At 41.4% G+C, this 26,404-nt stretch overlaps 2 protein-coding genes across 2 annotated transcripts in view; one reads left to right on the forward strand and one right to left on the reverse strand.

Annotated features, from left to right (window-relative positions):
- DISC1 (DISC1 scaffold protein) overlaps positions 1-14,287 on the reverse strand; it is a 311,403-nt gene extending 297,116 nt beyond the window's left edge. The window contains 1 exon segment of the mRNA XM_067535895.1: positions 13,912-14,287. Coding sequence (XP_067391996.1) covers positions 13,912-14,287 — 376 coding nt within the window.
- A 10,348-nt stretch (positions 14,288-24,635) lies between these two features.
- On the forward strand, positions 24,636-26,027 carry LOC137145206 (general transcription factor II-I repeat domain-containing protein 2-like). Its single transcript, XM_067535896.1, has 2 exons — positions 24,636-25,038; positions 25,180-26,027. Exons 1-2 carry the CDS (start codon positions 24,636-24,638, stop codon positions 26,025-26,027), a joined length of 1,251 nt encoding a protein of 416 aa, XP_067391997.1.
- Positions 26,028-26,404: the final 377 nt, after the last annotated feature.

Consider the following 26,404-nt stretch of genomic DNA (forward strand, 5'->3'; position numbering starts at 1 on the left):
AGGGAACTGAGGGAGGGTTGTGGCCACCCTTCCCTTTATGCCCTTGTATGAGGAGTCCCAGGGTGCATGCACTGCACTGACAGATACTGCTACTCAGAAAATATCCAGTCTCACTCATGGGACACATGTGCAGCTACACGCAGTCAGAGAATCTTTCTTTGGTTCTCCCATACTCTAGTTCTGGATCAGTTTCACTCCCTCAAACTCATCCTGCTCTGTCAGCTCCAGCATCTTTCAGTCAGCTTACATTGCTTCAATCCTATCAAGCCCTTTTCCATCAACTTCCATTGTGGTTCTCCAACTCCTAGGTCAATTACCTCCATACTCTGTGACCTAGACCTCCTAGGTCTTGACTAGTTCTCAGGAACCAATTATTCACGTCCCCCAAAATAAATGGGATTGAATCTCTTCACTGGTCCCTTTTCACTATCCACATTCATCTCTAAAAGCACACTGGCTCCATTCATTCCTTTTGAGAGCATCAAACTAGCGACCTTGTTTATAAAACCTATTTCGAGACCCGCTAAATCATTACCATTCAAGTCTTGGAAATCAAAGACCTTAGGACAATTATCTTCCACAATTTACTTTGACAATCTCTCTGCCCTTACATACGTTTGCCAAGAATACGGGTTGCCATTTATTAACCGATACTATACCTTTGGAGCTTAAACAAAAGTAAAATTTTGCCAGAGGTTTGTTAACTGATGACTGTCACATCTTATTTGTGTGTCATCTAAGTATTCCCATAGCCACTCTAATGAAAAGAGTATAGAATTTGCCATCTTTCACTCAGAACCTCGTCTGTATCTCATTATCCTAATATTTAAATATATCCTTGAAGAGATTGATACTGTATTTTCTCTACCTTTTCATGAGGTAGTTTACTGTATCATGCAAAGTTCTTGGCACCAATGAAGCATATGTAATGAAACAAGTTTTTAGTGAAATCTTTACTTCGAAAGTAAAGTGGAGAAAACACGAACCAGACTGACCTTTTATATATATTAGTGTGATTATCATGCAAAACAAGCAAATGAGATGCATCTTATCATGATACATTTTGGATGAATTTTAATGGATATAGAAATTACTAGCACCACATGGGGGTAAAAAAAGTCTATTTGGAAGGAGTCTTGCCCATGTGTTCAGCAAAAGGCAGTTTGGTGGATGACAACATTCATATTGTTATGCTGTTTGTTTAAATTATTTCAAGTCCAGAGGTTTGTAAATACAGATATTGTGTGTGATTTTATATGTTAGGGGAGTTTTATTTGTCCTGTCTTTTGAGTAAATGTGTTGACATCTCGAGACAGCTGTCTCGAGGATTTGTAGGGCCTTTTGTGAGTAGCAAACAGGAGTCTATCCCATTCTTTTCCTAGAGGCACTCCCAATATTAGCTGCTATCTCCTACTTGCCTGTGACCCTATTCTTGTTGCTCCGAATCATATAAAATAAATCTGGTGGGTTACTTAAAAAATATGGGATGATCTGACATTTTGGAGCAGGAAGTTCACAATGAATTTCACAGATACCCAAGAGGAGATGGGAAGGGTCATCCTGAAATGGGTGCATGCTGACGACAGATATCCGCAACTCATGGCTGCAAAAGATCTACAAGGACTTTTGAAATTCTGAGCCAGAGGCTGTCACTTCTGTACTCTCTCTAAGGTAAGCTCTAAATGGTCTGGGACAAATTCAGAATTGATGCAAGTGGGTGCAACTCCACTGATTTGCTGCGTATACCAGTCTGAATTTGACACGTTCATTGTAAAATTAGGAATGATGATTTGCAAAGCAAATGGGGGAAAAACCGGGGTTTGAATGCAATAGCTCTATAACAAATGGATGAATACTGGCGCTATGCCTAACACAAATTCCTTGAAAGGTACTAGTGTTCTACAAGAGTGGTTCATGTTAGCTTTAGGCAAAGCACTCTTGAAAGTCATTATTATAAACAATAATACTTTTTACTTCTATTATCCTTTTCTTCCAATGATTGTAAAGTATTTTTAAAACATTAAACTTCATCAGGTCTGTGATGCATGACAGTATTATTACATCCATTTTGCAGATGGGTAAACAGGCACAGACAGAGGTTAAGTGACTTGCCCAAGGTCACAAAGCATGCCTGAGGTAGAACCAGTAATTAAACCAGAAGTGCCAAATTCCATATCCATGGTATGACCTCTAAAAAAAATTGCCTCTCACAATATGAAATACCCTAAGGCTCAGTACCTTCTGGATTTGTGTCTTTATTGTTTTTTAAGAGTTTATCTTAAAGACTAGAGAAAAATTAATTTCTTCCTAATGCTTCTATGGAATCCCACGGCACTCTCAAAAATACTTGGAAGTAAGGTACAAACAGTAGTAACTTATTTATTATCCAAGTCCTGAGTCTCCCCTAAGCAGAGTCTGCTAGTCACATCAAATTGTGTGAGATTTCGTGTTGTGAGAAAATAGTCTATCGAGGACATAGTTTAAGACAAATTTTCATTGGTAATCTAAATCAAAAGTGAAGTCATGACTCCAGAAGTGAAAGGCTCCCATATTTACACGATTCTTTACTATGGCTATCTCGTGATTTGATCCTGTCCACACAAACAAGGCTAAACCAGGGTATACATTTTTGTACTATGGACATGACCTGAAATTTGTTACTTATTCTCAGATCTGGTACTGCAAATGAGATTTAACAAAAGATCTGACTTAAGGATTTCCTGTGGGTTCTTCCATTGATTTAAAAAAAAAAAATCAGGGCTATTGACTGGCTTCTTTAATTCCAGTAGAACAGCATGGCCATTATCTTGAAACTGAAAGCCTTTTGACTGTTACTCGGACTATGAGCACAACTGAAAAGGGAACTCCTAAAGAGTTTTGAAATGGTTGGCAAAGGCTCCACAATTTAAAGAATTCTTCACTCAGTGGAAATTGCTCACGTGAGCAGCCTTACAGGAAGATGTTTAAAAGCTCTACCAGTTTATGTGCTGAGAAGATACAGGTTATGATCTGCTTTGATGCTTCTGTTTTTGCAGAAGAAAAGCTTCATAATAGTTTTGTTTAGTAGATGTGAAATTTGGCCATTTTCTCCCCTGAACTCAAATACCTGAAAGTCAGAGTCAAAAGCAAAAATGCATGTGAGAGAAAAGGACTGAGATGAACTCCTGTAGAACTGAGGAAATTTTTAAGGTTAGAATGCCCTCTTTGGGTATAAGGATATACTCACAGCAACAGCAGACACATATGCTATTTTATGTCATAAGAAAAGAAATCAAAAGACAACACTGTGGCATATTAGAACTTTTAAATATATAAGTTACGAGATACTCTCCTGTTCACATCAGTGGAAATATCTGCTACATATTAACATAGTAAAAAATCATTTTTGAGGACAAAAAAAATCCTAAAACATACCTGACTTAGAAATGCAAGTTCCAGGAACTGTACTTTTCCATTAGTTATCAGTACTTCTTTAGAATACACACGACAAAAGATCCAATATATCCTGTATGAAAAATTACATTCAGCTAGACTATGATCTAATTAATTTTTTTCCATGTCAAACTATGATGATACCAGTATCAAATCAGATGAAAAACATAGTGAAAGGCCAGTACATTGATGCCAAACCCCTTCAACAAAAAAGGACAGTTGTAGAAGATTAGTAAAACTAGTCATACAAGATGTGGTATAGACCAAAGTAAATTATTTTTCAACAAACACAAATTAAGATAAGTGTTCAGTCTTTGAAACAAGCCCCAAAAACAAGTTCTCAGCTGACTATTAATCATCCAGTATTTATGCACTCGGATATCATGGACTTTAAATCATGGCAATAGGTTCCTTAGGATAGATATGCACAACATGCACAACTGAAGGGGGCAGTGGACATTTAGACTTACCTCTGATTTTCCTGCTCATGCTGGTGGGCATCAAACACTTAAATGTCACTTTGATATACTATGATTAGTTACCAAAATGTTCTTGTTTATCGCTCAGTTTTTAATTTGATGTAAAATGTATTTTCTCTCAAGACATGTTTATGCCAAAGTATTCAGTTTGTTGTTATTAAAAATCATTTGAATACATGGGGTTCAATTATCGCTCTCTCTAGGCCAAGCCATGCAGGGGGACAGAAAAGGGGGTGACCTGCTGGACCACCACCATCGGGAGGTACTATGCCTTTACTGGTACCATAGGACCACAAGAAAAAGCATCTTACTTTGCACCTCTGTAATAAGGGCTTCCTCTAGCACTGATACACTGGCAAAAGGGGAAAGGACAAGAGAAACGAGCCCCACCTTCACTCCAACGAGAAATGGCCCATTCTTTGGCTCCACACTCTCTTAGTCGCTGAAGCCTGATTATGCAATTATCGTGCCACATGCAAGTGTGTGAGAAGAAAGAATTCCTGAGCCCTCTCCCACTTTAGTATACTCATGCTGAGGCAACGATAACTTGACCGTGTGTGTGTACAGAGAGAGAGACAAACACATACGCGCACACACACAATTACTGACAGTTATGTCAAATGGCATAATTATTGTTTATAAATTTCTCCATTTCTCTTTACTGCTTTTACTGAGGGAGTTTTAGTTTGGGGTTTTTTTTTTTGTTTGTTTGTTTGTTTGAGAGGGGGTCATTTTTAAATCTTGCGCTTTTTTTCCTGATGCTTTAGAGTGTGTTTAAAACACATAGCCACACATTTTTGGTAGGTTTAGGCAGTTCTGGTTTATCTTATTCCTCACTTAATTCCCTTCGCTTTTTTGCTTTTTTTAAAAAGTTCCCCTTTTTAAAAGTTTAAAACTTCCCTCACTCTTTTACTGTGATTTTGTGTCGTAAGAGACTATTTTATACATAGTTCAATTACATACTTTTATGTAAATGCAGTGATCTAAGGTTAAAATAATTCATACCCATAATTATGCTAAAATGAGATGACTTGACATATCCCTTACTTTATCAAAAAATGACAAATATTTACTAGAAAAAAAATCAGTTTGGTGAGTTTAGCATTAAAAACACACTAGTACACAGTTTACATGCTTATTTTCTCATATTTATGCTGTTTGACATTTTGTTTTTAGTTTTGTGAGAGCAATTAGTTTGTACCATGGACAAGCTGCCTGTCAACTTTGCATTAAAAAAAAAGATACGGGGCACATGCACTGGGCAAATCAGATAAACATAAGTCTACTCACTTTTGTGCCTTAAGTTTCATGGATCAAAAGCACTGTAAAGTATCACTATCACGATTAAGTTTTCGGACTGTGCATAGCCTTTGAAATTGGGGGGTTTTACCATTTAAATTAACTCCTGTTGTCCTATCTGAACTACATTTGTTCTTTATAGTTTTACTAGTTCTCTAGTCGTCATAGTCTGCAGACCCATGCATCAGAGAGACATCATGGACCCACCTCCCTTCTGCTTGGTTTTCAAAATGTTTCATTCTGTGAACCACCCAGGAGAGATCAACAGATTACCATGGAATCACTAACCACAGTTTGAGAATCTTCTGATGTGCTGCAAGAGGGAGATTTCTTTTTTTTTTTTTTTTTTTTTTAAAGATACATGGAGTAACTGTAATTTCTACAGACGCTGAATGGAGCTAGAACCCCAAGTTAAAAGACCTGAAATAAGCAGTTCAGTAAAAACTAGAGGAGTGATGAAGAGCCAAAATGTATTCTCTACTCAATGTATTTTGACTAAACAGTAGAAAGACATCTACAAAAGACTCTCTGCACTCTAACACATAATTAATACCACAATGAAACCCCAACAGCATTAAAATAATCATTTAAACAGCAACCCTGCTGGCCAACCACCTGCAAAATAAAACTTTTCCACCCACTCATTACAGGAAACACACTTCATTTTTATCCATCACCAAGAGGAGCTCATCAACCAAAATGATCAGTAGGCAAAACCATGCCAGCAGAATCATCTAACCAGGTTTTGGTAATACACACAAAATCACAGATCTCCATTTTTATTCAATCATATATCATTGATGGTTTTTTCCTCCAATGATTAAGCATTAATCATCATGAACCAAAGGTTGGGAGCCTAGTCTCCTGACAACTCAATCTCTGGAGGAATAATAAGCGAAACCAAAGGAACAGAGATTAAACATCTTGTTCCTGGTTTACATTATCTCCTTACAAATCTATCACTACATTGTCTATCCCTGCCAATTACCACAGAGACTGAGGAACCAAAGCCCACCACCACCATACCCTTTCCTCCCTACTCCCAGGAATCCATATTCCCAACACATGGTAGCATTGTTCCATTCTCTTGGCCAGTTGACAGTACCCATCGAAGAGATACAAGTGCCACAGCTGGGTACCTGAATAGTGAACCCCAGGGACGGCTGCAAAAGTCATCATTAAACCCCAAAACCTTCCTAATTCACCACCCACTCACTACTTCACATCAACCATCTCTCACACTTAAGGGCCTCTTCAACATTCTATAATGCTAGCCCTCTCTAAAACAGAAATCCCCCTTGTCACTACAATCACTGCACCTTTCGTTCCCACTGTAACTATACTGCCACCATGGCTAGATAGAAGGAGACAGCAACAATCACCCACTTCCATGGTCTCTGAAACCCTACCCTGCCAGTGCCCTAATCCTGGAAGTAGCAGAAAAAAGAATTCAAGAGCCTCTCACCAACTCCAAGGGCTTCTCACACTCATGGATACAAACTCTTTCATCCAGCTTCTCTCCATTTTAACACACACATCCTCAAAAACAGAAAAGATCGCACTCAACATTATGACACCTCCTGGCTTCTCAAACCACAGGCTGCCCACACTCCTAATCCCATCACCATCAATGAGAAGCCTGCCTGCCCAAAGTCTTACCTACAGGCACCCCATCAAGAGATTCTGATATTAATGATTTCCCACCCTGCTGACCTCTCACCCCAACAAGAAAAATCCCTTCAACCACAGCCTACTCATTCTCCCCATCTAAATCCTCAACATAAACAATCCACTACAGAGAAAACACAAGAAAAAAAAAGCAACTTAAAATGACGTGCAATTAATTTCTTTCACATAAATAACATTTGCTATCTACTCATTTTCATGATGCTGCATTTCACATACAACTCCTAATAACAAGGTTCTATCATCTGAATCTATGTACAGCAATTTACTATTCCAGTTCCAATTTATCCTACTGAGTTGCTATTCAGTATAATCAGCAAATGTAGGTAAAGCTCTTGGTAGATGGAAAGTGCTATACAAAAGCTATTATTGTAGCATACACATTTTCTTCCTCTCATCCCTGACAATTTGCATCAAAAAGCTTTTGAACTCTTTTTTTTTAAATGAGATATTAAAAATGTTAAGATTTTTACCCACCAGGACTGCAATATGCAAACAAATTGAGAGAAAGCAAGATGGGGAATGACTAGATTGTTTACTCTGATGTCATGATCATACAACCCAACAATGACCAGTCTATAAGGCAGCAACAGAGGAAGAAGGGATGGGGGAGCGGAATAAGAGGGGAGGCTGGAGAGTAGGATGAATTATGTTCATTGTGAGACAGGCTCCCAACTAGTAATATACTGTTTAAAAAGTGAGATAATAGAAGGTGTGTAGGTCTAAAATGAAGGAATAGCTAGAGGTATAATGCAGTATACCGATCTGCAGCATGCAGATCTTCTGTAAATTATCATATAAAGGGTTAGGTGCAATCCAAGGACTGTATTCATCACGCTGAACAAAAATTATATTTCAGATTTGTACATTATAGAATTGCTGTATGTCTGCAGATTTTAAATTGGGCATTAAATTATTTTAGTTTCTATCACCAATATATTGGAAGTGTCTTAATGTCAGTATCCATGCTAATATAGTTCTCATAAAGTAAACTAATGAGAAACTTGTAAATATCTGACACTTGCTTGCATGGGATCAGCATTTGTTTTTAATAGTTTAAATCAAATGACATTTGTCTAAAAGCTTTTTTCCAGTTAAAAATGTATTCGGTAAATGAAACTGCATCCATAAGCTAACACTGAGAAAAGGTGTTGAGGAGATGTTATGTTTTATTAAAATTAAACCAAATTAACAACAAACCAAATACATGAGGATGCCGCAGTACATTTTGCTCCATGCCAGTCGGCCAAACTCTTCCTCACTGTAAAAATCTATTGATTTACAATGGGTCACATTCATCCCTGACGTGAGGATTTTGCAGCAGTCTTTCCTCCAGAACAATTAAGAATATTACAACATACCATAGTCTCCAATCCTAGTCTAAATTGGCACAGTTTGAAAGGGCTAATCTCTGTAAAAATACACAACAGTGCTAAGGATGAACTCAGAAATCACTATGGCAACTCCACAGGTTGCTTTTTCTTTACCTTTGCGTCTGATATTCCAAAAGAGGTTGGAAAACCAGTTTCAACAGGGGGAGTTAATATGTATTTGATCTTAAACCAGAGAGGGCTGAAGATTCTCTCTGAAGGGTAAGCAGAGAGAATAAGAGAGAGAGAAAGCTCAAAAAAGTCAAAATGCTGAAATGAAGGAATCAGAACCCCTGAGGAGTATCAGTGGGATGCTATATTCTGAAGCTAATCTTATTTGAAAGGTTCAATGGCTCTGTAAATGCTGGAAACCTGTTATGGTGAACAAAACAACCAAACAGTGAATGAACAATGACTCTTGAATACAGCTAGAATTAACCATCTGTTTAATGTGTTTAGAAGTACTAACTATCATTTGCTGTGTTTTCTGTCTTGTTATAGTTTGTTCCCATTGTGAACTAGTGTAAATAAATTGTCTTTGCTTATGTTAACCCAAAACAACAACATCAGATACAGTAGTTTAGAATCAAAATCTAGGCTTTGTTTAAAAAAAAAAAAAGAACAAAAGCTAATAAAAATGTTATAAATTTTAAAGAGAGAGGAAAAAGTCAACACAGACACTATGTCTAGATTTAAACATTCCTTTGCAAGCCTTTCCATCACAGACGATGCAGCACTGCACACACACATGCAAACCAGGAAGTGAATGTGAGTAATTTATTTTCACTGCCCAAACACAGTGAACCTAAAACATTTATATCCATTTTTGCAGGCAGCTCTCCTAACAAAAAAGCGTCCATATATGATACACTGGATCATAAGAAAAGGATGTGGATAGACAAATTACTGTAGAGGAATGGGGTTTAATCTGGAAAAGAAGACCTGCAACCTCAGTCTGTAGCACAATAAAAGAAAATTTCTTTCAGACCCCATTGCAATGATACCTCACACCAGTCAGATTAAAAAAACAGAGAGAGACTGAACGAGCATAAATGTTGGAGAAATTGTGGTGAAAGAAGAGATGTTATGCATATATGGTGGACATATCCAGCCATTAGAGTGTATTGGGATGCAATCCATGCCCAAATGGTTGGATATGTATTACCAAATCATCCTTTGGAAATGGTCACACAAAAGGAGATGAAAAATTAATTTCTTACCTGCTAGTAGCTGCTTGGCTATTGGTAGCCTCGCATTGGAAAAAGGAAAATAGCCCAACCATTGAGGAATGGTTCAAAAATATGGGAGGATGTGGTTATGGAAAAATTAACACATCAATTATGTACCCAGCAAAATAGACAGCGAACAGATAGATACATAGAATTTAAATATTAATATTTGATAAAAAAACCTGGTCTGGTAAATATGTGTATATAGAGGTTTCCCTCAATTTAATAAAATCACTAGAAATGACAGGTGGTGGTGTAATGATGCTCATTCTGTAACGTGGTAACAACCTGTTAAACAGAAAGGTCTGATGATAATATTCCTGTATAATATCTCTTTAAACAAAATATAACTGTTATAATTATTACTTCATTTCTGATATTTCCATGGCAAGGATTTGTAAACTTTTTAAAACTTGCAAAATAAACAGTTAAAATAAATAACAATAAAATAAAACAGATTGTGTAAGTGGTAAAAAGTACAATGAAATGTAAAACTAGGTTTTTTTTCATTATTATTTTTAATAACCCCAGCTTTGTAAGTAACACTATAAAAGAAAGGTTGTTTTATTAAAATATTTTTATCCATTAAATGTAGAAATTATAAGAAGGAACTCAAATTATTTGGACTTTGGCACACTCAGACCACAATACCGGAACTAACTTGATGCAGGTAAGCACCTGTGCCCACACAGAGCCCCATAAAACCCTTAAAAGCAAGAAAACGTCCAATTAAATTATCCTTCTCTAAGATATCTTAAATCCTACACAACCCCATTGCTCTATAAATAAGTCTAATACAACCTCCATTGTGTACAGTAACACACCACGTTCCTCACAAACATTACAACGTAAACTTTTATTGACCTCAGCACCATTCACATGGATAGATGTAAGGCCACGCATGACCTGGTGAAGTGTGTATTGTGTTCTTTTCCTATGGAGAAGAGCTAAAAGATTCTGGGGAAGAAAATGGGGTTTGTAGTTCAAAGGAGGGTGATGCGAAAGTCTGACAGAAAATTTTGACATTTCTAGGTGCTATTTGTGCAAAACATATATGAAATTTGAGACCCCATACAACATTTCTGAAATGTGTACTTTTTTAAAAACCTTTTCTCCCCTCAGGAACACCTGCCAGTGACCAAGACGCCTTCAACAGTACTTTTTACTATGGTTTCTTTTAAAACAGTGCACCATTTCAGCTCCATAGGGGCTTACAAATCCTGTCAACAGGAAAAGCCTAAGACAATCTTAACTATGGAGCCACCATCAATGCCTCTGTAACATAACACCTGAAACCATATCACAGCCTTAACTCTGGGCCCTGCCACCACTGTATAATTAAATGAATCCCTTTAACCAACGAGGAAAAGTTGAATACAGTAGAACCTTGCTAAATTGCACTAATTACTGGAAGCCCCATTGCAAATAAGTTTTTGAATAAACACAACGGGGGGAAAAAAGCAGAGATACACTTCAAATAAATGAACAGAATACATTGTAATTTAGTTTAAATTACGGACAATAATTCATGGTATATATTTTACCATATAATTTGTAAAAGTGATAAAGTTTTTGTTATAAAACACCTCATTACAGCACTCTTAAATGTTTGTCCAAAAGTACAGAGAGAGTGTAGTCTAACTTGCACACTAAAATGGGTGTGGATTGATGAAGTGTGAAGTAGTAAGGCTCTACCATAATACTGCCAAAGATAATGAAAAGTCTTTCTCGGGGTTTTCTTAAACAAGTGGAATTTTAATATTAAACACGAATATATCTCTAGAAAAGCAAAACAGTAGTGGAATGTCCACTCAACCATTAGCATTGCTTCATTTAAGTACTGCTACAGTAGGGACATTTTTAAAACATTTCCCACCATTGCTTACACCAGTTCAACTCAATCAGTGTTAAAAACAGTGGGAGCTCTAGCATGGATGGGTGGCCTTTTGTAGGCACTGTCAATTGTACGGGATCTGAGCAGTGTTATGAAATGGTGCTTAAAATGCAGGTGGTCAAACTACATTCCCAATATTCTTAATGCTGGCGGAGCTGGTGATCTATACTCAGAAGTTTTACCAGTATAATTATTTCAATTAGTAGTGTGATTTTTTTTAAAACCAAAATAGTTATAACAGTAAAAGCCCTAGCGTGGTTGTGGTTATACCAGTATAATGGTGATTTATACCAGTATATTTTTTCCCCTTCCCATGGAGGAATAGCTATATGAGTATAAGCACCTTTAGACTGATATAACTCCACCCATGCTAGAGAGTACTGCTTTAACCATATCAGTATAGTTAAAGCAGTACAACTTTCTAGTGTAGACAAGGCTTAAACCAGCAGCAGAGATGGTAGCGCTTTTTTTTTTTTTTTTTTTTTTAATGTCTTTGCACTTACTATGTTTGCCTTATTTGTGGATTAACTACTGACATCAGTGTGCTTAAAATGTGGGTCTCCAGTTACACTGCTTGGAAATCAATATTTTTTCCAACAGTGCTGGAAATTTTTCCACACACACACAATATGTTGTTCATTTTATAATAATATTTCAAAACTGTCTGGGTAAACAAAAGCAAGAAAATAAAATAAATACAGTGGCATCCTACTAAAATTCCGCCTCATTTGTGGGCCTGGGAAAGACCATCACCACTGCATTTCCACAAGAGACAAGGGAGCCCCTGCACGCACTCCCACACCTGTGCTAAGTATCACAGAAGCAGGGGACCAAACTGGCTCCAGGGACAAACTCTGCTGCAAGTTGATAGACCAGGGCCAGGGTCACCAGCCTTGGCTGACAACTAATATTTTTATCTCATCTACAACATCAAGGGAAGGAAGGTATCACAGCTGAACTGGGGCGGCAAGAGAAGAAGGGGAGGGGGAGGCGAGAAAAGCTACTTCATGTTTAAAGGGACATCGTCATCATGATTTTTTTATTATTCAAAAGTCATTTCGGACATTAGCCCTGCCCCTTCTGTTGGTCAGCGAGAGAAGCTTTCATTGTGAAGACCTGAAGAAGAGCTCTGTGTGGCTCAGAAACTTGTCTCTCTCACCAACAGAAGTTGGCCCCAAAAAAGATATTCCTCACCCATCTTGTCTCTCTAATATCCTGAGACCAACACAGCTCTAACTACACTGCATATATTACCCTTGCCCCTAGTCTTCCTATCAATCTGTTGTTGTTTTACAGTCACATCTTTTCCTACCTTTAAAAATATTGCTTTTTCCTGCAGGGCCTTCATACAAGCAGAAGAGAAACTGACCAACTAACTGGTTACAGGGAACATAGTGAAACAAATTAAAGACCCATCCATAAAATAGGGATAACCGGCCCCACAAGAATGTTATGAGACTTAATTGTTGAATGTCCATGATACTTTGAGATCCACATATGATAAAGATGAGATACGGTTTATGTTAGGAAACTCAGCAGGAGAATAAACAGTTCACAAATAAATTTGTTTTAGAAAAGCAACAGAATAATAGACAAGTTAGCAGGAAAAGCAGAAGCTCCATTAAAAGGATCCACAGGACTGTACTAAGAAGAGTATAAGGAATGTAGTTCATTTCATTTCAGTCTTTTTATCTGTCATATTATCTGGATAATTCATATTTGAGCAGAGGACAATCGGCCTTGAAATCTAAGCCACCTACCATGAGCAAGGGACAAATATCCAACATCCCCATTTAAGATAGATACCCAATCTTTTATTGTATTTGTTTGTGATTGTTTGGGTGTTTACAGCGAGACAACTGAAAGCTTTTCTCTTCTGTTCAAGATGTAAGGAACATTGGTAGGACCCACAGCAAGAAGCAGGGTGGTGGAACTAGGGGTGCAGCAGCCCCACCTGCCTTGAAGTGGTTTTCATCATATCCAGAATTTACAGTTTGGTTCAGTGGCTTTCAACTCAGCCCCCCCATAAAAATTGTTCCAAGGCCACTAGGAAGAGGAGCCCGCCACTGCCAGCCCAAGGCAGCTCCCAGCTGGAAGCCTCAAGATCTGAAGCATCCAGCCCCAGAGCCCTGGCGGGAGGCCCCACACGACCCCGATTCACAGCATTAACGAAACAGCGCTGAGCCCAGCGGCTGGACGCCTCCAGGTTTGAGGCTTTATGGGCTCACAGCCGCCGCTTGCCGGCTGTACAGCGCCGAGCACAGCCGGGTCCTGACTCCCGGCCCAGCGCGGGCGGAGGGTGTGGGGGGAGGCGGCCCGGGAGCCAGGCTAGCGCAGCACAAATAACGACTCGCCCGCCGCCTGCCTCCGCGCCTGGCACCGACCAACCTTCCCCAAGGCGGAGCCGGGCACCGTGCGAGGGCGCTGGGCTCCTTCTTGGGGCGGGCACCGGCCACCGCCGCCTCCCTGCACCGCGCCCCAGGCCGCGGCGGCCCCGATCCGCCCGCACCAGCCCCGCTCACCTGGGCTCATCCCCCCGCGCCCGGAGCTCGCGGCCCGGTGGCCGGGCTGGGGCCGGGGCTGCTGCTGCCGCCGCCTCTCCCCGCTGGCGCCGCACCACATCCTCCGCCCGCCCGGAGACCCGCCGCCGCCTCCTGAGTCCGAACTCGCGGCCGGCCCCAGGCCCCCGACGCGGCCCTGCAGCGCCCCCGTCCGGCTGTAGGCCCGCGAGAAACGGGCCCGGAGCGTTGGGTTTCCCCGAGCCACGCCCTCGCCGGGGACACAAGAGCGTCCAGCCCGGCCTCTGCCCTCACTCCACAGCCGGAGACAGGCCCTATTCACAGCTACTAGCACCCCCCCCCCCCCAATCACATCTGGACACCCATACACACCCCACATCACACACCGGCATCACATTGATCCGCCAACACACCCCCCCCCACATCACATCTGTACACCCCACCAACACATCCACATCGCAAACCCAGCGCACACCCCCATCACATATATACCACACACCCACCACAGCACATGTATGTTCCATACACCCCACATCACATATATATATACCCCCACATCAGCACACACACTGTATCACATATATACATACACATCACTTATATTCACTACACCCCACACTACATATATATACCCACACAACTCATACACAGCTTACACCACATATATACTCCCATACATCACATATATACACTACATGTAGACACTTACACATACATACATCCACACACATACACACTCACATATCTCACCACATCCACCATTTCCAGTCCCAAGAGTTAAAAAATCATAAATCAGGCTCCAAAACATCATAAGTTTGGCTTAAAAATCATTATTTTTTTTAAAGCGTATATATTGGATTTTTTTTATTTGCCTTCTGGTTTTTGAGCCTTTAGGGTGCACTTGGGTCCTGTTTTCAAGCTTTTCTCCACAACTATGAGAGAGAGAAATAAGAGCTGAGATTTTGATTTAATCATAAATTCCAGCTTCTCCATCTTTAGGAAAACATAAAATGTAATAAAATTCACAATAAGATTGCAAGGATTGAAAACACTGCACAACACATATATATACATACACAGCACAGTTTGGGATATCACACATATATTACATCCAAAAAAGCATGTGTTAAAAGAACATTCAGGTTGCAAAATTAAGCACTCAGTAGCTAGGAAATGCAAGAATTAGGGTTGCCTTGTATACAGTGCTAAGTTACATGATCATTTTTTTCCCCACAGGACCCCTACATCATTCGGTGCAGAGGATGGACAGCATTCTAGGAATGAATAAGGGTTATGCAGTGAAGAAAGTACCATGTACATGCCACATACGTATATATATATGTGTATATATACATACACCTCACATATGCACACCCATGAATACATACACACCACACCCACACAGCAACCACAGATATATTCGAATCATATATACACAACACACACAGACACCCATATCAGATAAAAATGCAAAACTAGTGTTTTAAAGAGATTTTATTTTAATGGGAAATTTTCATTAGTGCCAGCCAGTGTGTACAATTTGCAACTTCCATAAAGAGTTGCAAAAATCTAGTATTCTAATTCCATAATAATTTGTATAATGAAAAGTTGGATTTATCCTTGTATGGCATGTAAAAATGCAATATAGTGGAGTATATTTATTTATATAACACCCAAAGTGTGTCAGGTGCTTCAGAAACAAACAAAAGTCCATGCCCTAAAGAGCTTGCAACCTAAGGAGCCGCAAACTTTTACACACATGGGTATTCTTATTTAGATAAGTAGTCATACTAAAGCTAATATATTTTCTGATTGATTTTTAATTTATTTTTGGGCTGAAGTTGCACACTTCATATCTGACTGATTCATACTCCAGATTCCGCCTTGAAATTAATTCATTTTTAACCAATTTTGGCCAATTTAGCACAGTTTATTGTGTGCTACAGCCCAGTGTCATGGGCTTGATATAGCTTTGAGTAGGTATGTAAGGATTAATTTTTTATCTGTGAATGTCAGTAAATGTCAATTTCACTGTATACACACAAACCAAGGACAAATATTGTCATCAATAATAATCGAAATTTACAAGATAGGCAAAATTAATGTGCTGTTTGCAAACTTATTAATGTATTTTGACTTGTGATGCTTATAATTTGTAGTTTAATGATAATAAAGCTTTAACTTTTTTAATCTCAACATCTACTGTCATTAAATAATTATCTGACCTCCCCCCATAATTTCCCACAAGTGTGAAAATTTAAATCAATACAAATTTAAAAATGCTTAAACATCAATATTATCTGTAGAAACTGTAAAATAAAAATCAAATTCTGCTAAGCCTATTTATGAGTTAGATAAACCTCTCAGAGAGAGAAATATCTGCCTTTGTGTGTGGAGATTAAAATCCACAGTTGGTATGGATTTTGAAAGGTTGTAAATTTCAAGCTCCCATGAACTGAAGTTATATAGTGAAATAAACTAAAATAGCAGATTAACAGCATTTTTTCAACTGTTTTCTAAAAGAGGATGTGTACAAGTCTTACATTGTAAAAGAATGCTTGCAATTAATTGAAATTAATACACATCCATGTCATGGAGGCCCAGACTGTTTAGCAGATGAGCCACATGAGGAAAGCCCAAGTAGATTTCTCCCCATTTATACTTCCTTGGCCCAAATGAAACTCAGGCAAATTTGCAGTCCCTGCACTCAGGGTAGCCCAGGGGCTACTCTGTCATTAATCCCGTAGGGGTACACAGTACTCCAGTGAGGGAGGAGAGGAGGTGAGACCATGCTCCAAACTGTCTTTTCTGCACCATCTTGCAAAGAGGGACTGGTATGCGTGGACAAACAGCTGTACTACATGGAGTGTAGTAGTAAGCATCCTCCCATGCACTTCTAGAAGCACTGGGAATTCCACACCACCCCTTTGGCCAATGCCAATATGGCATTATCTTGCCCTGAATGTACTTCATGCAAAATGTTTTGCTTTTAAATTTAAATCTACAGTGCATCACTTTGGTTGTTCAATCACTGTGCACACTCAGGAGTTCTTCTCTGGGATTGTATTTCGTGTGTTGCAGAATTTTTTCTTCTCACGTTTAATAGAACATGCATACAATTATGTGATATGATATTAATTGGCTTTCTGTAGAACAGCTTGGAAACAATCACTGTGATGTATGCATCTTAGTGGCTTATGATTTTAATTAACTAATTCTTCACTAAGAATTATGTTCCTTTTTGATGTATCTCATGGTCTTTTCTATTTTATTTCAAGTTAGATTAACTATATCTGGTTTATATTCTTGAACTAATCCTCTCAGCTAGCTTTGCCTATATGCACTGTTTGAATTCCCAGTCTGTGGATTTGGATGTCAGAAACATTAAGTGTTTCAGATGCATTCTAATATATAGCCATCACATGCCATCAGTCTCTGAGGAATTTGCAATGTATATTTCAATCAGTCCATAGCAAAGAAACTGCCCTCATTTGTATACTAAGGCCATCATCATTCTTCTGAAGCTGTCTTTTTTTTTCCATTCCATATTATTGCAGCCATCAACATCTATCCTGAGACCCCTTTCTCTATTTTGAGTCCCACAAAGGCTAGTTTTCATTTCTCTACTATTTTTTATTTACCTTTCCCCCCTTAGTTAACTCCCCTTCCACCTTGAACCTTCACCACCACTTTTGCACTGATATACTCAACTTTACTTATTTTGATACCTTTAATTGCTTACCTTGACCTGGTATACTTGTGATTTTGCCTTAATCTTCCATTGGCTTCAGTCTGGATTCTGCTTTCTTTTTTCTTTCATATCTCCCACATTTAAAAACTACCTATCAACCTCTCTATCACCACATTATCCATGTACACCAGTGCCTGGATTCAGCATCTTCTGAAATCCTCATCAATACATTCATCACCCTTCACTTTTACCATCGTTCATATATTATTTATACCTTCATGTGCCAATTTTCCAATCCATATGCAGAATGTTGCTGTCTTTCCACATAAAGTGAATGCCTTTAAAAACCCAACATTTGCCAGCAGATGCCACACAGTTATTTCCTATATTAGACTGGAGGAGAAGGAACTGTAGTGTCTCAGATACCGCTGTGTGATTTTGGCAAATGTTGCCTCTTTAATGATGATGACTGTATAGAGTGCAAGGCCATCAGTCCCCCGTTTTCTAACAGTTTCGCTGACTCTCCATTAATTACAGAATCCAGTTCAAAATTGCCCTCTCCATTTTTCAAACCTTCCATGGGCCTCTCTCCCTTTCTTGTTCTTCAGCTCATCTAGAACTGATCTCTCCTTTGTGCAGTACCTTCATGCAATCGTGACATCATTGTAAGAGTACTCTCCTCCACAACCACTGCCATCTGGAACAGGTTTCCTGTAGCTCTGTGTCTCATCGCCTCCTTCCTCTCATTTCAAAACTCAGCTGCAAACATCACTTTTCTTCCTTTCCTTACACTTAATTTTATTCCCACTAGGCTATCAGCACTTACCTTAGATACCACAGTGACAGCAGTTTAGAAATATCATGGACAGCGCAGATTAGATTCAATCTGGCTGTGTATTATTTAACTCTGTAAATGTTCACAATGACTCTATGTGTTTTGGGACATGGTTTGTATGAAAGTTGTTCTTCATTATAGAATCATAGAACCATAGAGTTAGAAGGTACCACAAGGTCATCTAGTCTAACCCCCTGCCAAGATGGAGGATTATAAAACTGTATTCTTTTTAAAAGTCAGAGCACTTGATGCAAAATCCTGGCTCCAATGAAGTCACTGGCAAACTCCTATTGATGTAAGTGGAGCCAGGATTTCACCTCCCACAAATTATTTTGCCTTAAATGTGTCTTAAACTCATAGTAATCCAAGAGAACAACTACAGTCCTCCTTCCAGGATTTAACGGGGGCTAGTTGCAGAGAGAAGATCAGGCAGTTTGGGACCAAAAGGCTAAGAGCTGGGCCAGGAGGCAGCCTGTTTCTGGCAAGGGCAGCAACAGCGAAAGGCAGTTACTTGGGAGTGACCTTCAAACAAAGGGGCTATACAGATAAATCTGAACAAGAGAGAGAAAAGGACTGGGCTCTAGCCAGAGGATCTGCGGGCCAGTATGTTATTGCCTGTAGCTGAGAGTTTCCTGGAGGAAGAATTCCTAGCACTGGATCTGAGGAGCCCCATCTTCGTATGTCTGTATTGGACTGCCCCTAAAGTCTGGATTAAGGACCGTTGATTCATCTTTTGTCTGTAATTTAAAGCAACTGTGCCAAGAGTAATTGTTGTGATTGTGTCTGGCAACCCTAGCAAAGCAGCTCTTTGTTATTCATTAGACCCCTCCACTGAGGTTATGTACACGCTGATGGCAGCAAATTTGCCACCGTCGGATCGATCTATCCAGATCAACTGAGCAGCAGTGAAGACCCGCTCAATTGATCTGGAACTCGATTCAATTAAACCACCTCCTCAAAAGGCGTAGCACTGCGTCATCGGGAACGCATTTCCCATCGGCGTAACACAGTGGAGACAGTGCGCAGAGGAGGATTTAGTAAGTTGACGTGAGTTACGCACGCTACATACAGTAGCGTGCGTAACTCCTGTCACCTGTTGCCGAATTTCCTAGTAAGTGTGTAACTCCTGTCACCTGTTGCCGAATTTCCTAGTAAGTGTGTACTAAGCCACAAGAGTTGGAGACTGCAGGGCCTAGAGCTTGGAGCATCCCCAGTGCATGGTACACCCAGAATGCTACCAGACTCCTAAAGGTATGTCTTCGCAGCAAAGAAAAAAGCCGTGCTAGCCATGGGTATTTCTTTGCTGTGTAAACACACCTTAAGGGACAAGTGTAGCACAATGCTCCCAGCTTATAGACCCTTAAGAAGAGTTTGTGACAAAGCAGCACCCTGATCACTGACATTGCTGCACCATCAAGAGGGCTGCAAACACAGCTGGATGTAACTAACCACATGTTGCTGGGGGATTATGAGCACCTGGGTGGTAATTACTGGGCTAATGATGTAATTGAGAGGATATAAGTAGAAGGAACAGGCAGCAAAGATGAGCTGGGTAGAAAGTGCTTGCAACAAGATTCCTGTGTACAAAAGAGCAAAGGAATAAAAAGTACACATGGTGAAAGGAAAACTGCTTGGCTGTGTGAGGTGACAGAAACAGGTTAAGCAGCACAACACATGGGGTGGCTGAGATAGCACCCTGTGACAGAGTTATAAGGAGTTTTTCTGCTCCCCTGCTGATCTTTGCAGAGCTCTTTTGTGTGGATGAGAGAAGAACACCAGCGAACATCCTTGGGGCCACCTCTCTTCCACACTCCCTTCCTGTCTGTATATGCACCTGCTTGGCTGTCCCTTAATTTCAGTTTTGCTGATTAACACCTTCTTGCGAAGCCTGGGGAAGAGCATGCATGTGAACGTTCTCACGAGCAGTGCAAGAAAATGATGTTGTCAGGCTAGTGCATGAGACAGGAAGTTCAACTGACCATCAACAAAAATACTGTCAAATGCATAAATAAAACAATTAAAAAAAAAAAAGAGAGAAAAGTCACTGGTGCCAGCTGTCCCAAATTTATTGTAAATCTGACCATATCAGGAAATTCAGAGTTACTGTTAAATGAAATCCAAACATGTAAAGGTCTGGAAGTGCACAGTTAAGGCAGCCAGTCAGCCTTAACTCTGACCTGTAGTGACACCACAAGGAAAAATATTGAAATTAATAATGTATTTTTTAAAAATCAGTTTAATCTAACTTGGCACTGTCATGCTGGCTGGATTGCAGGGGCGGGGGGGGGGGGGGCATTTATTATATTGTTTGACATCAGTATGTCAAAATCATAATAATTCATGTGAGATATGCCATGTCAGGTACTGTTAGAAAGGCTATAATGTGCTAAGTAAGATGATAATGATTATGTTCATGTGTGACATGTGTAATGGAAGTTATGGATATGGTTGCTATATCTGTATTTCAAATTGTGCTGTGCCTGGGTAACACCTCAGACAGGATAGCTATAACAATAGTCTGCTTAATGGCCCTGTAGGAAGGCGCAGTGGCCTTCCTCTGAGCCTGGGCCCGCGGAAGGGCCACAGGCACCCAATCAGACTCTAGACTGGCCGGCAGACCAGTCTGCCTGACAACCAGACAGCTGGGCCCCGATAGGTCCTGCCGGGCGGCCAACCCGGCAGCAGGGGGGCGGAGCCTTAGGGAGGGCGGCAGCTATAAAAATCAGGCCCTACAGCCCAGAAGGGAGAAGGCTGCCGGCGGAGACAGACGCGCTGCCTCGCCGGCTGCAGCAAGGGGCTGAACCACGCCAGGCTACTGCCACAGGTAACCCCCTCCCGGCCTTGCAGCCCCGGTGACACGCCTCTAAGGCTTGGGTTGGGCCTCCGGGCCCTCTGGACTGGCCGAGGTCTCCAGGCCCGAGGCGCTGGGCCCAGCCTCAGGCCCGCAGCGGCTGGGACGAACCCCCTGAACCGGAGAGCTGGGAGTTCTGCCCAGAAGCCGGTCCGGACCTGGACGAGCTGCCAGATGCCCAGCCCCTGGAGGCAGGAACTGACCTGGAGGAGTTGCCGGAGGCTGAACTGTACCCCCAGCCCTGCGATCTGGAGGAGCTGCCCCTCGCTGAGGAGCTCCCCAACCTACCCCCTGTCGATGCAGAAGGACTGACTGGCCTACCCTGTGCGGTGTACCCCGACGACCCCACAGACATAGGTACCAGGGAATCCGGGGAGGAAGGAGCCCAGGGACAGCCAGAGGCGTGGCTGTACTAGGGGTAACGCCCAGTCAGCGTGTTGCGGCAGGAGCCCCGCCGACTGAGTGGCAACCCCGTGCCACTGCTAGGGCCCTGGGCTGGGACGCAGTGGAGTTGGGTGGGCCTGCGTCCCCCTCCCCTCCCCCCTGATCCTTGCCAATCCCCAAAAGGGAATCAGCCTCTGCCGCCCGCTGAACTCGAGCCACTGCTCCTCGCTCGCCCGCCCTGCGTGAGGGCCGGGGCGAAAGACTCCTCGCTCGCCCGCCCTGCGTGAGGGCCGGGGCGAAAGACTCCTCGCTCGCCCGCCCTGCGTGAGGGCCGGGGCGAAAGACTCCTCGCTCGCCCGCCCTGCGTGAGGGCCGGGGCGAAAGACTCCTCGCTCGCCCGCCCTGCGTGAGGGCCGGGGCGAAAGACTCCTCGCTCGCCCGCCCTGCGTGAGGGCCGGGGCGAAAGACTAACATTCCCCTGTTGTGTAGGAAGGCGCAGTGGCCTTCCTCTGAGCCTGGGCCTGCGGAAGGGCTGCCAGGACTGGACCGGGCAGGAGCCCATCCTACAGGCCCATTAAGACATTCACAGGTGCAAAGAGCCCAGGGGGAGAAGCCAGGGATATACCTGATGAGTCACCAAGATTTGCTCATGTGACTCTGGACTCCATTTTGGTTCCTGTGAAATTCCACAAGCAGCATGGCAAGGGCCAGAGGACATAAAAGACAGAGGCCTAGGATCCATTTTGTCTTCAGTCTGCCTCTGGACCAATTCATCTACTACTGAACTGAAGCTGTGAAACAAAAGACTAAGACCCATCCAGGTATTGGATGTATACCAGAGGGATTATACAAGCCTGCAAACTCCACAATTCTTCTAGAAACCTGATATATATGGACTTTCAAATCATTTGTATGTATCTGATTGCTTTAGTCCTTTAACACTTCTCTTATAGTTTGTTTCTTTTTATAATAAACCTTTAGTTTTAGTTACTAAAGGATTGGCTGGCAGCGTGGTATTTTGGGTAAGATCCAAACTTATATTGATATGATACTGTGGTTGACCCTTTGGAGTCAGGAGAAACCTTTTGGGTAAAAAGCATAGAGTTTCAAATAACTGGTCTCTTTACTGGACCTAGTGGCTGATTGGGAGCTGGAGACTGAAATGCAGTAAAGGGGGCTGTGTATATTTGTATATTGGCTTCTTGATAACTGGCGTGGGGAATCAGAAGCATTGTTTGTGGCTAGTTGGGAAGTCTGACTTCAGTGTCACCCACCAGTGCTGGGAGAATCTGCTCTCCTTTTGCAGCCTGTTCTGACCTTGGCATTTTCAGGTGGCTACCCTGGGCATGGACAGGTCACAGGCACTACAAATTATTATGCACTAAACCTAATTGTGTGATTATTGGTCAGTGTCACTACAGGGCAGAGCTAGGGCTGTTTGGGTGCCCTAACTGTACTTCCATACCTTACAATGTTTTGATTTACTTTAAATTTAACCTTAATTCTGAAATTCATAGGTTTGAAATCCTTGTTTTGGGGATAATTGCAACATCCCTGTGAAGGTTTTACTCTTAGGATATTGCTATGTATTGAACGTTAACTCCACTTTAATTAGTAGATTTATACAGTTTAAGGCCACAAGAAACCATTAGATCATCTAGTCTGATCTCCTGTATATCACAGCCTGTTAAATTTCACCCAGTTACCCCTGTATTGAGCCCAGTAAATTGTTTGGTTAAAACATGTCTTCCAGAAATGCATCCAGTCTTGATATCAAGACAGCAAGAGACAGAAAATCCACCACATGCCTTGATAGTTAATCGCCTTCACTGTTAAAAATTTGTGCCTAACTTCTCATTTGAATTTGTCTGGCTTCAGCTTCTCGCCATTAGGTATTGTTATACTGCTCTCTGATAGTAAAGAGCTTTTTAATCTATCTGATAAATTCTTGACATGAAGATACTTACACATTGTAATCAAGACACCTCTCAGACCCTGTCTACACTTACCTCCGAGATTCGGCGGCCATTGCTGGGAGTTACGCAAGCGACGCAAAAAACTTGCGTAACTCCCGTCGACTTCTCTGCTTCTCTTCTGTGCACCGTCTTCACTGCACTGCGCCGATGGAAACCGCGTTCCCATCAACACAGCTCTACGCCACTTGTGAAGATGGTCTTAGTACGTTGATTACTGGATCGACTGAACGGGTCTTCACTGACCGCTCAGTTGATCCAGAGCAATTGATCTGATGGCAGCAACTTTGCCGCTGTCAGTGTAGCCATAGCCTCAGTGTTTATTCATAACTTCCTAGGTAACTGTCATAAACCAGAGTGATTTTATTCCCCAAAATAATTCCTGTTTTGAATTAAAGCATGTCTTTTTAAAAAAAAAAATAAAAAAATCCAATCTTGATTTAATAATTGTCAGTGCTGGAGAATCCACCACAACCTTAGATAAATTAACTACTCTCACTGTTAACAATTTACACCTTATTTCCAGTCTGAATTTGTCTAACTTCAACTTCCAGTCATTGGCTCTTATTATGCCTTTGTCTGCTAAATTGAAGAGCCCATTACCAAATATTTGTTCCTTATCTAGGTACTTATAGACCAGGGGTGTCCAAACTACGGCCTGAGGGCCAACTGCGGCCCGCGATCCATTTTTAATTGGCCCGCAGCAAATTCCAAAAATATACCAGAATATGGCCCGCACATGAAACCTGGCTGTATTGCACTTCTTGGTTTTAACTCTAGGTGGAGCTACTGAGTTGATCAAGGCAGTTCCTCTACAAAACAAAATTAAGGAAAGAAAAATTTTGCCACAGCGCACTGAAAATGACAACACCAAAGAAACGCAAGATAGCAAGTGAGTGTAGAAAATTTCAGACACGGTGGGAAAATGAATACTTCTTTATGGAAGTCAAGGGGAAGTGTGTGTGTTTGATTTGTAATGAGAGTGTCGCAGTGATGAAGGAGTACAATGTAAGACAACACTACGAAACCAAACATCAGACCTACATGTCCTACACTGGTGTGGAACGAGAACAGAAGGTTAAGCAGATGACAACTATCTTGCTAGCTCAACAACAGTATTTTTCCTGTGCCAAAAAAACTCAAGAAAATGCCACAATAGCCAGCTATGAGGTAGCTCAACTCATTGCCCAGCATGAGAAGGCTTTTTCAGATGGTGAATTCATAAAACAGTGCCTCACTAAAGTCGCAGGAATAATGTGCCCAGAAAAAAGTCAAGAATTCGACAGCGTGAGCCTATCAAGAAACACAGTTGTGCGGCGAATCGAAGACTTGTCAGCCAACATAAAACATCAACTGTCAGACAAAACGTGTGCTTTTGATTTCTACTCCATTGCATGTGATGAGAGCACAGACGCCACAGATACCGCACAGTTATTAATTTTTTTGCGGGGAGTTGACAATAACTTTTGCGTTACGGAGGAGCTGCTTGATCTCAGCAGTCTAAATACCACAACAACGGGTAAAGACATTTTTGAAGCTGTGTCAAATGCAATTGACAAGATAGGACTTAAATGGGACAAGTTGTGTGGAGTTACAACGGATGGAGCTCCAGCTATGACAGGCGAGCGCAAAGGAATGGCCTCTATGGTGTGTGCCAAGGCGCAGGAGAGCGGAGGTGAGGCAGTTAAAATGCACTGTATCATCCACCAAGAAGCACTCTGTGCCAAGACAGTACAGCTTAGCGATGTGATGAACACTGTTGTGAAAACGGTAAACATAATTCGAGTACGAGCACTCTACCACAGAGAATTTCAAACTTTCTTAACTGACGTTGATGCTGAATATGGGGACCTGCTCTACCATTCAGAAGTGCGCTGGCTAAGTTGCGGCTCCGTGCTTCGGCGGTTTTATTCTCTGAGATCAGAGATCAACCAGTTTTTGAAAGAAAAGGACCGACCTCTTCACGAGCTGAGTGACCCTCTATGGTTGGCAGACCTGGCGTTTTTAGTTGATCTCACTGAACACCTCAACACACTCAACAAAAACCTACAAGGCAAAGACCAACTCGTACCGCAGCTTCACGCACACATGAAAGCATTCTGTGTGAAGCTCCGACTGTTTGAGGCACAGTTGCGCACCTTCAATGTTGCGCACTTCCCCACATTGTCCGAAATCAGATCTGCGTTTCCAAAGGCCGATCTCACTGATAAAAAGGGGAAATATGTGTCTGTGATCACATCTCTCATGACAGAATTTTCTCAGCGCTTCCAAGATTTTTCTACCATTGAGAACGATATCAAGCTGTTCGCGACTCCCGGCCTTCATGATAAATGCAGAAGAAGTGGAAGAGAATCTGCAATTAGAACTTATAGAAATGCAGTGTGATGATTCTCTGAAGAATCAACATCAGATTCTCTCCTTACCTGACTTCTACCGGAGCTTGGAAGAAGCCAAGTTTCCTCTGATGAGACGCCACGCAAAAAGAATGATGAGTCTGTTCGGCTCAACATACATATGTGAACAAACATTTTCTCTGACGCTGAACAAAAGCAGATTGAGAACCAAAATGACCAACGACCATCTCTGTGACGTCCTTCGCATCTCAACCACAAAACTGACTCCGGACCTGCCAGCAATCCTGCAGGCCAAAGCGCAACTTCATTGTTCCCACTGAGCGCAACCGTGTTCCCCTGAGTTCAAAATATATTACATGTTCCATGTGTTATTAAGCCCTATTACTTAATAAATGTAATCATTTTATG

The sequence above is a fragment of the Emydura macquarii genome, unplaced genomic scaffold (genome assembly GCF_026122565.2).
Source record: "Emydura macquarii macquarii isolate MOO-44397 ecotype Brisbane River unplaced genomic scaffold, CSIRO-AGI_Emac_v2 contig_3517, whole genome shotgun sequence".
Lineage (NCBI taxonomy): Eukaryota > Metazoa > Chordata > Testudines > Chelidae > Emydura > Emydura macquarii.

Excerpts from the sequence above, each read along its gene's own strand:
- LOC137145206 (XM_067535896.1), top strand. The coding sequence starts at position 24,636 with ATGAAGGAGTACAATGTAAGACAACACTACGAAACCAAACATCAGACC. Across the intron at positions 25,039-25,179 it reads TGATTTCTACTCCATTGCAT|CTGTGTCAAATGCAATTGAC; the intron begins GTGATGAGAGCA and ends ACATTTTTGAAG.